This window comes from Ostrinia furnacalis, unplaced genomic scaffold, assembly GCF_004193835.3.
Source record: "Ostrinia furnacalis isolate ACB-3 unplaced genomic scaffold, ASM419383v2 OfSCF0076, whole genome shotgun sequence".
NCBI classification, from domain to species: Eukaryota; Metazoa; Arthropoda; class Insecta; order Lepidoptera; family Crambidae; genus Ostrinia; species Ostrinia furnacalis.
The window spans coordinates 549,987-565,498 of record NW_021130315.1 but is presented as its reverse complement, the minus strand read 5'-3'; the positions used below and the strand labels follow the sequence as shown (position 1 = coordinate 565,498).

The following is a 15,512-nucleotide window of genomic DNA, read 5'->3' as shown; positions in this document are numbered from 1 at the left end:
CCACAATTGGATACCAGATGGAATGAGCCTACTGTGTTAATCTGTCCCATAAAACTGTTGGTAATTTTATTTGTCGAGTTTATTATCACGTGATGGGCTCGCAAACAATTGTCGTTTAATTCTGATGAACGATGTTGATTGGACACTCGAAACTATTATTTTAGCCGTGGAAATACACCATTTGCAATTATTTTCACAACGCTGCTGGGGAGGCCATGTTATTGTATTCGTACACTTGGAGCTTTGTGAAAAGAAATAATTAAATTATCGTACTTATAATCGCTACGATAATAGCCTTTAATGGTATTGGCTGACAAAAAGTCTGACTATTTTTTTTTCTCATCATAGCCGACATGTTGTCCCAAAGTAGTGATAGAGCAAACTTTACATGGGACGATTTTAACTTACATTTTTGCAACCTGTGCAAGTGATTTGAAAAAGGTCTACTAAATAAATTATACAGGTTATTTACAGAATGTACTAGAATCTAGACTAATAATAACTGTAAGTGGTTTACTCCGTCTAGTAGTTGCTCATGTACAGTTAGCTTCAAATAGTTCGTGATGTCCAAAATAGTCAAAAACTTCGCGACACGTATAAGGTTGTGTTGTCAACTTTTTGGCCATTTGGGTGTCACGAAGTATTTGACGCTGACTGTACAGGAAAATGAAATGTATTTCCAATCTTTTTATACATGAGCAACCAGTCCATCAACTTCTACGAATCCTCGAATACCTACTAATTTATAAGAAGAAAATGGCGGACGTTTTTTATCGTACTCACAAAATTGACCTTTAGATAACAATCCTATTTTGACAACGCTTCCTTTGTACATCTCAAGTCTATTCAGGTCATGTAGTTCTGAGAAAATTGTCTGTGGTAGACGGACAGACACGAGAGTTTTCTTGAGTTCATTACCTACTTGTATGGAACTCGTAAAAATAGTTTTTATTACTCGGGGATAATGGGCATGATTAATGGGCAGAAATCGATCGCACGAATGTCAAATACTCGTTCGTTCGTTTCAGCCAAATGACGTCCACTGCTGGACAAAGGCCTCCCCCAAGGTTTTCGACAATGAACGGTCCTGCGCTGCCCGCATCCAGGCTCTTCCCGCCCGACCTTCACCAGATCGTCGGTCCACCTAGTAGGCCTGCCTGCCCACGCTACGTTTTCCAGCCCGTGGTCGCCACTCGAGAACTTTTCTGCCTCAACGGCCATCGTCTCTTCGAGCTATGTGCCCCGCCCACTGCCACTTGATTTTAGCAATGGGGATGTTGCCTGGGTCAAAAAGCAAGAGTTTTAATTAGTCCGTCAGTTAACTTATCAAAAAATACTCTATACGTATTTTTCACTTTTTCAAACTAATGAAAATTTAAAGAGATAAAGCGCCCCAAAGTTCATAAGAAGAGGCCCGTGACGTCAACGCTTGCTAAAAAATGCCGCACGTTGTGACGTCGTGCGCAACTTCAACGCACCATAACTATGTAATTATTTGTTAGATTGACAAATAAAATTATATGTGTCCAATATTTTTTGATATTAAACATTACGGACTAAAAAAATTTTTTTAGGCAACTAGCCTATTCTGCGAGCTATGTCGGTCACTTTGGTTCTCCTCTGATTAGTTCACGCAGGGAAACTCCGAGCATAGCCCTCTCCATCGCCCTTTGGGTCACCTTGGGCCTTCTTATGAGCCTCGAATGCTCGTATTTAAGTAAAAATAATATTTTTTATTCTTAACTGAGTAGAGCAAAAAGAAATACATTTGTTTTCTTTCGCGAACGCTTTACTAATTGAATATTTTTTTTTATTTAAACACACTTTCTTGCCAAAGCGTTCCAGTACTTATTTAAAATGTAAATGTTGCAGTACTGTAAAACTGTGCATAACAATAACAGAAAAATGTCTGAAAATGTTAATATTTCTCGGGAGCATTCAGCTTGATTACCATAATGACATTCGTGATTTTATACGGCAGTCGCACAATGTATATGACAGCTCACTAAAAAGTGATATAAAAGCCATAATGCAGAGATCAGAATTGCCGCGTTTATGTCTTCAATATACTGGTGTTAATTAAATGGCATCTTCTAAGAACGGGACCTTTCCACCTCTCATTATTACCGCTGCATTTTAACTTAGCTTCTATATTTTGACCCGCAAATTCTATCAGAAGAAAATATGTAGAGAAAGTCCCTCAAAAGTAAAAAGAACGATAGCGATAGTTGCTAATGAAATTTAAAGAAAGAGAAAAGATATACCTACATAGAAGAAGAAGTGTGCATCAAGACAATATGAATGTTTGAAGAATTTAATTCCCATTAGACTTTGAACGATAGATAAGATTAAAATTAGAAACGTCATTTTGTGTCCACAAACAAACGGTTGGTCATTTTAATAGCCACAAAAGTAGCGATAAAGCAACCGCAATAAGGTTCACGGGTTATGAATTTTCTTATTTACAATTTGGTGCAGTCCTTTATTAAGCTGTTTTGTTGCTGCATAAATTGCACGGGAAAATTTTGGAGTTTCATATTTTAATTTTCCCTACCCTAAAAGGGACTCTTTGTATGTGTTTGGTTGTTGATTTTTTTTGTTATAGCACGACTCTAATTCATCAGATGCAAATGGAAGATTCGGTATATACTCCACGTTTGTCAGGCGGGTTAAAGAGGCCTGATGTTCGCAAAATTGTTTCTTAATCGTCGTAATTCTACATTGCCTCAACAACACCAAGATAGGGCATCTTATCATCAGCACCATTATGATCATTTGGTACCGCCTCTATTTTACCAGAGGCAATTTTGCCTACACATCTACCATATCTATCACTTACTGCGGCTCATGTTCTGTCAGCAACTCCTCAAAGTGCACGCGTATGGTGTGCGCAGGCGGTGCACGTAGTAGTGTCACGCAGTCCGCATCGTCTGGGTAGGAGCGCGGGAAGCCGGGGCTCGACACTATAGTGTGTCACTAGCGAGACACTAAAGTACTACGGAACTATTCCCACCTCTCGTTTCCTCCGCTGCAAATCCTGTGTAGCCAGGATCTACAGCTTGCCCACAAATAAAAAGCCAATCGATTAAGGCCAAGTTTGTCCCGGGGGAAAGGTAAGCTAACATTGGACCCGCAATGAATTGAATCCGAAGAACATAGGATGAGTTCGAAGTTAAGGATCGACTTCCCTCCACTGTAAAGGTACACTTAAGAATATTACTCACTGCGGCTCATGTTCTGTCAGTAGCTCCTCAAAATGGACGCGTATGGTGTGCGCAGGTGGTGCACGTAGTAGTGTCACACAGTCGGCATCGTCTAGGTAGGGGCGAGGGAAGCCGGGGCTCGACACTATGGTGTGGCATAAGCGGGACATAAAAATATTATGGAACTATTCCCACCTCTCGTTCCCTCCGCTGCAAATCCTGTGTAGCCAGGAACTAACAGCTTGCCCAAAAATAAAACCCAATCGATTAAGGCCAAGTTTGTCCCGGGGGAAATGTAAGCTAACATTGGACCCGCAACGAAATGAATCCGAAGAACATAGGAGGAGTTGGAAGTTAAGGATCGACTTCTCTCCGCTGTAAAGGTACACTTAAGAATATTACTCACTGTGGTTCATGTTCTGTCAGCAGCTCTTCAAAGTGCACGCGTATGGTGTGGGCGGGCGGCGCTCGCAGTAGTGTCACACAGTCCGCATCGTCTGGGTAGGGGCGAGGGAAGCCGGGGCTCGACACTATGGTGTGGCATAAGCGGGACACAAAAATATTACGGAACTATTCCCACCTCTCGTTCCCTCCGCTGCAAATCCTGTGTAGCCAGGAACTAACAGCTTGCCCAAAAATAAAACCCAATCGATGAAGGCCAAGTATATCTTGGGAGAAAGGTTAGCTGTCATTGGACGCGCATCTAAACAGAAGAAGAACATAGGAGCAGTTCGAAGTTAAGGATCAACTTCGATGCAAAGGTAACCTAAAAACCTAAAAAATAATTATATCACTTACTGTGGCTCATGTTCAGTCAGCAGCTCCTCAAAATGCACGCGTATGGTGTGCGCGGGCGGTGCTCGCAGTAGTGTCACGCAGTCGGCATCGTCTGGGTAGGGGCGAGGGAAGCCGGGGCTCGACACGATGGCGTGCGGCCGCGAGCGGGACACCACTATCGTCTCGTTGCACTGGATCTTGGACGCTGTGTATGGATCTGCAAGAAAGAATTTCGGTTTAAAAAAGGAACAGTTAAAAAAAAGAACAGCAAAAGTCATAAAGATCGTTCTTTTTTCAAATAGATACCTAGGGTTTACAATGGTTTTTAACGTTCCACGTCGAAAGACGTAGCGTGGACAGGCCTCCCACTAGGTGGACCGACGATCTGTTAAAGGTCGCGCGAAGAGCCTGAATGCGGGCAGCGCAGGACCGGTCGTTATGGAAATCCTTGGGGGAGGCCTCTGTCCAGCAGTGGACGTCATTTGGCTGAAACGAACGAACGAACGATAACGTTCCATCGTTATTATTTTTTTAAGTTGTTTATTAAAAAAAAAGAGAATGTTAAAGTTACAATACTATGGACCAGTGCTGAAAAGAAAATCACTACTTCGATCATCGGCGCACTCATTCACTATATAATGCAAATTATGATACGAAATATGCAAAAAGTAAACGAGATCACTAACCGAATGACCGATCGTGAATAAAGATAAATATAGGTAATATTTACTTAAAACGACACGTTTGCAATCCACATGAAACATTCTGCATTCCAATCCAAATATTCCGGTCATACTAATTGAATAACGGTCACATGTCGCCGGCGCAAATAAACCATGATATTGCGAGAAATGCATTTTATTTTTATGGGATTATGACAGTTTTAATTTATTGGTCAGCATGGGGATATTAGGCGAAATTTTTTATTTACTTTGGTCAACTAGTGAGTCGTGCTTCTACAGTGAAGAATTAATGAGATGATGATGAATTTATTGGGAACGGATAAAGCAAGCAGCGTACTGGAAAACGCAGCGTGGGACACCCATACACAAGGTGGACCGACGACATCATAAAGGTAGCAGGAAGGCGCTGGACGCAGGCCGCTACCAACCGGGCAACATGGAAAGCATTGGGGGAGGCCTATGTTCAGCAGTGAACGTCCTGTGGCTGAGATGATGATGATGACAACTAAGTTCGCTCAACTTAGTTGGTTATATAATTGACATAATATTTGTTTTAAGGACTGAAACAATCTCAAAGAGTCCTAAAAACACGAAATGATTTAACGCTCTAAATCCCTCGAATAAAACTTTCAAGGTCCTAGAGTTGCGCAAAACCAACTCTCCTTCTATGACAATATTTTATTTCCATTAAACTACCTTAATATGTGGGATGAGGAAAACGCTTGTATCCATTACAAGAGTATTAGCCCCATGGGAAGACGAGCAGCCACTTAGGCTACCATCGAAAATTATTAGACATTTCAAGGTTTTAAATTACATTAATGTGAAATCTATCCGAGCATGGGCTGGAAGACGTAGCGTAAGCAGGCCTCCTACTAGGTGAACCGACGATCTGGTGAAGGTCGCGCGAAGAGCCTGGTCTGGATGCGGGCAGCGCAGGACCGTTAATTGTGGAAAACCTTGGAGGAGGCCTTTGTCCAGCAGTGGACGTCATTTGGCTGAAACAAACGAACGAACGAAATCTATCAACTTTTAACTAGAGTGAAGCAATTATAATACCTAAATATATGACACACCACAAGAGCCTTTACAAATGTAGCTATTTTGTAAAATAGAGAGTCAAAGAGTTATCCAAAGAAAACCCCATCTAAAGCAAAAGCTTGTAATCTCAAAAAATACTATTCTATTTCCATTCCATTCCATAACCAAATGGCTGTTCGGGTGTGGAACGCTACCAGTATATTTTATTTCGCGAATTTCCTATTTCGAGTTTGCGACCAACTTTCCCGGCCTTTGTTCAAACTATTTTTCCAAGTACCCTCAATACGGATACAGCAAAAAGGTAGAGCAAGCCCGCTTTGTTCACGGTAGTAGGTGATTATGGAGTTACAGGTGTCTACATCTCTTTATGGGCAAATTCTTGAATAATTTATATTCCAACAGACAGATACCAATACAACTTAATTTATATTTGATGTGATTAAAATATTAAATATTAATTTATTGCAAAAAAACGAATAATGCATTCAAGCATACCAGGAATTATTAGATATAGTGTAGTCCAGTCAATAAAGTATTAAAGAGGGATATACGTGGAACACAATTTCTGACTACGGGACTTCATTTAGGCTAAAGCCTGGTCCGTGAGCACGTATATTCCCGTCCAATGACCCCAAGCTGCCCATCCCTATCGCTCGCGCGTAATTATGTTGTCGCTGTAGCGCTCGAACACTCACTGAGTGTTCGAGCGCGACAGCAACATAACGGGACATGGACGGGATTCTACGTGCTCACGGACCAGGCTTTAGTAAGGAGGTCCTATTTTCCCAGGTCAGAAATGTAAGTAAACACACAGCACGCAAGTAAATTAATTATGGAATTATAGGAGTTCACTTCTGCACTATTTTCTTCGACAGATCAAAAGCACAACTTGTGCACATTTTAAAATTTTAAGAAACATACGAGTATTTGATAATAAACCTTAATTTGCTTTAACCCATGTAACGTCGCCACAATCAGGTGCCACAAACGAGGTTACTGCATCCATGCGCATCGCGCACCGTGGAACTAGTATAACGTTGTTGAGCAACGGTATTGAATAACGAATCATTGTTTCCAGTATTCAAATGTTGTTATCGTCGGTCGCAGTCTTTTGTGCAGCCGCGAAGTTGTCGCAACTAAATAATTAGAATGCGTTGGTTGAGTTGTCCTGACCTTCTGGTTGTGAGTTGTGACAATGATGCAGTTGAAGTTCTTGTGGGGCTTTTCGCGATATGAAAACGTGGGTTTAAATTGAATATGACTGTCTCGCCGCAAATGTGGTTTTCTTGTGCAGTGGTATAGAAGATAGACATAATCTATTGCAAGGTCTAAATACAACAGTTTGACGTGTTAATTTGCATGCATGTTCACGAGCTTTTGCACATTTTTGAGCTGATAATTTTACTGTGTTCTGAAACTTTAATCGTACCGACATTTAACGATGAGTATGATCAGTCTGGCAATATGAATATACGTGCAGCTAGCATAAAACTGAAGGTAGGTATACGAATAATATCCGATCTCACGATGTTATCGATTTGTTAAGTAAACGTGTAATTGCACAATTTTTTTCCAAGTTTTAATTGTTATAAATACGTAGTGTTCACCAGCTCTAAGCCGACGATCCAGTGTATTTCAGCCTTTATAAAACAGCGTCAACTCCAAGCGACAATTTGGTGTCCTTTGATCACTATGACCTGGGGTGATCAAAGTGTACTGGGATCATGGAGTCTTAGTCTACGTCAGAAGGACTTGGTAAGCGGCATGCGGTAAAAATATCGGAGGATTTTTGATGTTTGTCAAAGTATTATTTGGGTGCAACCCAGGCATAATCTAACATTATCAATTATCGTGCCGTTAAAAACATTCTCCTGAAATAAAGTGAATCAGCTCTAAGCTTGTATGTATGTATGAAGTGTATTTCAGACTTTAGAAAACAGCGCCTAGACGCGTGGCATTTGTTTAATCCGCGGTGAGCACGAATTGACGTCATCTGATTTGACAGTGAGCCAGGGGTGGCGTGTAGAGACGCGAGCGAGCCACAGCTGTGAACACCGGCTCTCGGCTTAGTGATCGACGGCTCTACGTCAGGACTGGTTAAGCGGCATGCGATAAAAATGACGGTATTTCGTCATGCCCCCACGCGTGCTTTAAAATATGACGAAAAGATGAGGTGTTGTGGCGAAGACTTTAAAAGTGATTGCTTTGGAGATTTATGGACTTGATGGCAGTTGTAACGTTTTACTTGTGGGTTACAAGTTTAGTTTTAAGTTTGATACTTAACGCAATATTGTTTGATCTTCAAATACTTACTTATCTTCCAAAATATGTTTTAGCCATCAACTTCACTACCTTTTTATTGAACTAACATACAATGCCTTATGGCATTAAGTTCGCCTAATGTTAATATTTTTGGCATTGAAGTATAAATAAATAAATAAAATAAACAATCGATGTCATGAACTTACGAGTAAACTGAAACTTCATCCAACATAAAATTGTTTAAACTCCTCAATATTCTCTCACATTGCCCGCGTCTTTCCACGATAAACATTGCAAGTAAGTACTACACTATGTCCACAATAGATCAAACCTGGTCGAGCTGGCGCAAATAAAGGCCCAAAAACCAATAATAATAAGTACTACACTTCTCCATTAAACACCTCGTTAATCTAAAAATGTTTATTGGAGCAATAAATGTAAAACCCCTCAACCCAGTTTGCCGTCATTATTCTGCTTTGACGCGGACCCGATATTGCTCGGACATCTTGACTTGGCTTCCAATGCTTTATTCTTGAGTACACAATATTGCTTTTACAAGAACTGTTCTTAAGTATTATGAAAATATTATTCTAATAATAGTATATCAGTATAAATACATAAAATTATAATGTAAAATAAATAAAAATTAAAAATTCATGAAATTCATTTATTTTTGCAAATAGGCTTTTAGAAAGCACTTTTACACGTCCCAATATTAACCCTACCACTGCTTCGGGACAATAAATGGGCCAGTGCTGAGAAGAAGCAGCGCAAGAAACTCAGTCACTATTGTCAGCCTCCTTTTCAAGGGTTTACAGTCTTTAGAATATACAAAAAATTATAATCATAAGTATTGATGCGAGCTAGGTAGTTAAACATTCCAAACATTTTTATCTTTTATATAATCATCAACTTTATAGTAGCCCTTTTTCATTAAGGTGCTTTTGATATGTGCTTTAAATTTATGAATGGGCAATTCTACAACAGTTTGTGGTAATTTATTGAAAAGTTTAATACATTTCCCCATAAATGAATCACCAATATTGTGCAGTCTGAAATTTGGAACGGCAAGTTTATTTTTGTTTCTTGTATTGAACTTGTGTAAATCACTCTTTCTAGTAAATTGCTCTATATTTTTGCGAACATAAAAAAGGTTTTCATAAATGAACTGTGAAGCTACTGTCAGTATATTAATCTCCTTAAAGAATTCTCTCAAGGAAAATCGGGGTCCAAGGTTATAAATGGCCCGCACTGCTCTCTTCTGCAGAACAAACACAGTTTCAATGTCCGCAGCTGAGCCCCACAACAATATGCCGTATGATATTATACTGTGAAAATAGCTAAAATAAACTAGCCTTGCCGTTTCAATGTCAGTTAATTGCCTTATCTTTCTCACTGCAAAAGCAGCTGAACTGAGCCTTGCTGACAAGGTTTCAATATGAGGACCCCACTGAAGTTTAGAATCTTAAGTGATTCCCAAGAATGTTGTGGAACGTATGCTATTTAATGGTTCATTCTTCACCATCAATTGTGTGGGAATCTGCCTCACATTAGGTAAGGTAAATTTAATGCACTTAGTTTTGTTTGCATTTAACAATAAGTTGTTAACAGTAAACCAATGCAAAACCTGTGAGAGTGTGTCATTTATATAATCAAGGTTTACTTTACCTCTATCAACTTTAAAAATGAGAGATGTGTCATCAGCAAATAACACAATATCACATAGATATTTTACAAAGTAGGGAAGGTCATTAATATAAATAAGAAATAGCAAAGGTCCCAATATCGATCCCTGCGGCACACCCATGGTAAGAGGTGCTCCAGAAGACTCAGTTCCATTGATACAAACTTTTTGCTTTCTACCTGTGAGATACAAGTTCAACAGATCAAGTGCCTCATCCGAAACACCATAATGTCGTGGTCTACACAATCAAACGCTTTTGAAAGGTCACAAAAAATACCAACAGCGTCTTTTTTACTCTCCCAAGCATCAAAGACGTGTTTCAGTAGTGCTACTCCAGCGTCAGTAGTACTTCTACCTTTGGTAAAACCAATTCAAATGAGAAAGAAGTTGATGAAATATAATTTTCTCAAAAATTTTGCTAAGTACTGGTAAAATATAAATCAGCCAAAAATTAGAGGGGTCACATTTATCACCAGCCTTGAACAATGGGATTATTTTACTCAATTTCATTAAACTAGGAAAGCAATCCTGATCAATGCATATGTTAAAAATGAATGCAAGGTGAGGAGTTATGGTGTCAATGTCAATATGTGACTATGAAATTAACGTTTTTTGATTTCGTTTGCGTAAAATTGCAATGCCAATTGCCTATTATTTTGAGTTCAAAATTACCAATACAATGTTACCTATTCAATTTATTTTTGTTTCAACTTTAAAATGAGTTAATTAATGTACCTACTTCAAATTCGTCACAATTTAATGACAATCAAAAAAATATTTCTTTACAATTTTCTATAGGAATCTTGAATTGGGTTTACTTGTACATAACACTGAAGTAAAATGATCATAAGTACTTATCATAATTCCATTTTGCAACAAAAATAAGTATGCAATAGGCTTTTGGCTGTACCATGTAACTCTTTGCTTCCAAAATAAACACGCTTTTTAACGGGTAGATTGCAGCAATAACAATTTGGTAGCGAGCGAACAAAATTTTGGCAGATGGGCATTCGTTACAGCCAGGCGGTGCCAAGTAGCTGGCATTTAACTGGCAGGATTACGGACTTGGCACTGCCAGGCCAATCAGGAGATATGTACTGAAAAATAAGTGATACAAACGCTTGTGTAAAACTTTGAGCTTCTTCTGGACAATGCAATGACTGTATTAAAGATAACCTTTAGAGTAGGCGCACACTGTTGATTTTTAGTTGACCGATAGTTGTGCCCTATTTTAATTTGTATGAAGAATCGGCCAAATCGATTCGGCAACATTACTTGTTGGTTGACTGGAAGAAATCGCCTTAATTTATTATGAAAATAGGTAATATTGTTTTTTTTAGCAATTACATATTAAAATAGGACAAGTACTTATAAAGTATATTTACCGACAATACCATCGTTTACAATCCGAATTTTCCTAGAAAACTTAAGCTGTATCATCGGGCTTCATAACCAATATTAGTGTTTTCAGAGAAAAACCTCATTGTACTTAATATCACTTTTAAATAATTTAGGCTGAAACGTATAAAGACGACAGCACATTAAACACTGTGGCATTTCATGTTGTTGAAATAAGTGAGATTTTCCAATAAAAATGTAGAGTCTGATGTGCCGTTGACTGTACGAAATGGTTTAACTATTCCTAGAAAGCACTTACAAGCCTCCAACCGATTTTATTCATGGAAATATAAAAACACCGACTAAATTTGTATCACGTTCACCGAACACTTATCCACAACAAAACAAGCTCAATAAACCAACAGTAACGTGCGACATCTCTCTCTAAAGTTAAACAAAGGAAGGAGACAGGTAAATATTGAATTCAGCCATTGCATGTCAATATAAAACGCAAACAGCTCTGTCGGAATACAAAATACAGAAATTGGGTAGGGGTTTGTAACTGAAGATGTCATTGTTTCGCATAAATGTTTTTTTAATGAATTTTTCAGGTAAATTCCCTGAATTCGTTCATGCATTTCACTTGTCCTATTTGGTTTCCGTTATCGGTTTGAGTTTTTCAATTTGTGTTGAAATTTTCAGAACCGTGAGGTTGTACCGAAAATGTTGTGAGTACTTTGTTGCTGTATTTTCATATGAATAAGTGGTATTGCATGTAAATACATACGTACTCCTATGTATACGTGGTTTCCGTGCAGTTTCTATACCCTGGACCGGAAAGAAAAAGGGTTAGTTAGAAAGTCTTCAATATCTTCTTTTATTTATAAGCTTATAAGCTTAATTTTACTTTGCGCACCGCGCCAGTGATTACTGTTATTTTTGTCTAATATCAATTAACGATTTGTAATAAATTACTATAGATAGAGGTATATTACAGTCAATTCTTTCAAGTCAATTTGCCTCCTGTCACATAAAAAAATCCTTGCATAATCAAGCATATTCCATCCTTCTTCCTGCATTCAGCTAAACCATAATTGTTAGCTCCGAATGAATATTAATTAGCGAATGCCGTTAACCCCGCAAGCTCGGCGGAATTAGGTCGCGGCAGGTGACGGGCTAATTTCAATACCTGTGCACTGATTCAGGATGATAACCGATATTGGACTTTATTGCTTAAGCGATAAATGCGAAATACGTATATGGTCAAGCGATTCTGAAACGTCACGTGGCAAAAATCGGGACTAATAACCTGGGCTATTAATAGTAGCGCCTTCCTGTGAGTGTCTTATTTATATGGGATCCTTCAGTGTTGTCTGAAGTGGCAAAAATAGGAACTAATTACCTCGTATTGATGGTAAGCCTCCTGTCAATATCATAACTGGGACGGTTCAATGTTGAACAACTACAATAGTGTCACACAAGTGACGTGGTTGCTACGCGACGTCAACGCGAAATTAAGACACAAACAGAGGCTGCTGGACTACGGGACAAGTACCACTTCTTATTTCTACAACTTCTTATATGTGTGTTCTTATAGCTTGACCACTTAAACTCAACCAGTGACGGTCAAGTTTGTCCTGAGAAAAGTTTAACTGTTTTGAAATCCACACCGAAATCATTCAGAAGAAAATACGTAGTAAGAGTGTCCAGAGATAAAAGAGTTTTAAAAGTTAAACAACTAGTATAGTTTCATGATGAAGAGATGTTTAAAGCTATCAACATTATCTTACCCTTAACAAAGATTATGTAGAGTCGATAGCATCGGACTATCTATACTAATATTATAAATGCGAAAGTAACTCTGTCTGTCTGTGTTGCTTTCACGCCTAAACCACCGAACCGATGTTGATAAAATTTGGAATAGAGATAGTTTGAGTCCCGGGAAAGGACAAAGGATAGTTTTTATCCCGGTTTTTGAAACAGGGACGCGCGCGATAAACTTTTTCTGTCACAGACAAAATTCGNCTGCTCTACTGAAGAAGAGTGGGGATTGAAACTAGTACTATATACTCAATTCAAGCTTGACCAAAGATTCGAGTTTGTGAGTTTCAATTTTTAAATCCGACAGACAGTGGTGACTGAGTTTGTTGCGGTGCTTCTTCTCAGCACTTGCCAAATGTTTGTCTCGAAGCGCTGGTAGGGCAAAAAAAGAATGAAACATGAAAGGCTCCTTACGAGAATTTGACGATGTGTAAGCCTACTAATTTAATTAGTCTATACAAATAAAGATAATTTTGATTTTGATTTAAACCCATCAAGAATTTTGTTAGTTTATTAAATATTTTAGAGTTTATTCTTTCACATGACGATGATGGACACAAGCAATCGTGTCACTAACCTCCCTAGTTAGTCTTGATTGAGGTAAAAAATAAATTTTATTATTGTATGTGTTAATTTAGAGGAAAATTCCATGAAGCTCCGCTAATACCTTATAACGTAAGTCGCTAACCGATCCTGTAATTAGGACTATTCATTTCAAATTAAGCCATCACAAGGGTTAATACAAAATATCTCGGTTATTATAGTGAAATAATTGTTATTTGTTCAAATTACTAATTCACTTTGAATTGTTTCGTGGTATTTTATTTATACCGAAATTATTTATTCATTTCTATATGCTAATGTTTCGGTAAGGCCTTTATAATGTATTTGTAATTATTTTAGGACAACAATAAATATGACATTAAGTTGTGCTTAGGATAACTAGGGCCACAGATAATTAAGCAAAATCCTGGCATTGTAAGACTTAGGTATTTAAAAATATAAATTATAAAGTAATTAAAAATAAGATCATGAAAAATCTTAATTACAATGATACTCAGGAGTCACTTTTATGTAATTAAGTATTAAATTGTATTAGCTTCGCATTTAAGTGTATTTATCTTTATCATTTTTTACAAAGTGATCAGCTTAAAGAAAAAAAAATGATTCAATTTAAAACTAAGCAGATTAAATACTTTTTTGTAGGATTGAAAGAAGAACCGTAAGTATTAAATAGCGTTTTTCTTGCAATTTCCCAATAAATTCGTGGAACCTAGATAAATGCATTCAAATATAATAACGCGCTTATAAATAAGCTGCTTTATGCATAATTCATATATTTCAATATAGCCTAAAAAGACTAGCCGAACCAAACTAAATAAAATGAATACCCAAACAATGATCTGCGATGTAATTACAAAAATACAGAAGCACTCCGCAATCCCAAACAATAGATGCTTATTTATTTTTCACATGAACACGAGAATAAAAGAAACTGTTCCGTAGAAAAGGTCCATGATTAATACGCACTCTGGCCATAATGTGCCCGTTTTGTTTTATTGCGAGGCGTCTTGACGTGGCCCATTAGCCGGCCCGCCCGTTCATTCGTCCGTTCATTCGTTCACTCATTCGTTCAACGATCACCTGGGGATAGCAGTGCGTTTCGGATAATCGGCGGGGATTATGTTTCCTTGTTCCTCTTTGGGGTCCGTGATGAAATGGTCTAGGCGTTTGGAACGGCTGTCTGGTAAGGAACAATGAAGCTGTGGCTGAGGAGGCAGGCATTCGTTGTTCGATTAGATTCCATGAACTACATGGTTTTGTACAGACCATCAAGCCATTTTGTACCGCCATCAAGATACACTGTAGCATCATAGTTTCAGGAGGTCAACTCAGCTGTCGTCTGCTTAAGTAGAAAACGTAGTGAAGCGATTGTGATATCGAATTGAATGTACTTGTTGTTTTTGAAATGTCTATGTGTTATTTTTGAAATCCCACTGAAAAAATATGTTGACTACTACGAGTATGACGCCTTAACTCTGCCTGTGAACTGTATTTATATTTTATTAAAAACAATTAAAAATAACATTTCAGCGAGTCAGATGAAACTGAAAAAACTTTTGATTACAATTCTACATTACAGACCTAAAAAATATCATTACAAACACTTCATTGTTTACGTCTCTGAGACTTACCCGTATTCACAAACATGCTTACTTATGTGAAGCACCAAATCAAACGCACAGCGTTGAATACACCTCTGTGTGTGGTTTGTGTATCACCCTGTGCGTCCACGCGCACTGTGAGACCTCATAGTAATGTTTGTGAATACGGACGTCACACTTGCGCAAAAACTCATACAAAACCTAGAATACCTTAATAAACCCGCAAAATAACATCCGAACCCTGGTCATGTCACACTAAACTTGTTCTCTTTATTTACAAGACACTGAGGAAGTGGATTCGTCCTCACAACACGAGAAAGCGTGTTCAGTCGTAAAATCAGTCAAATTACAACGTAAGGTTTTTTATTCCAGCCGTATTTCGGTCAAACGGCATGTCTACCTCAATAAACTCGGTAATGGAGCCCACGTCTAAATTAGGTTGGATAGATCGTAGATAAGTTAATTGTTTTGATCCTCGTCATTTGTAGATCGGTCTATGTCTTCAAACTGTTTGGGACACCTTCGCAGACTGCACACT

At 38.3% G+C, this 15,512-nt stretch overlaps 1 protein-coding gene across 1 annotated transcript in view; it reads right to left on the bottom strand.

The window, feature by feature from the left end:
- LOC114350744 (uncharacterized) overlaps window positions 1-15,020 on the bottom strand; it is a 110,840-nt gene extending 95,820 nt beyond the window's left edge. The window contains 3 exon segments of the mRNA XM_028301660.1: window positions 3,610-3,726; window positions 4,002-4,197; window positions 15,005-15,020. Coding sequence (XP_028157461.1) covers window positions 3,610-3,726; window positions 4,002-4,197; window positions 15,005-15,020 — 329 coding nt within the window.
- Between the last annotated feature and the right edge of the window lie 492 nt (window positions 15,021-15,512).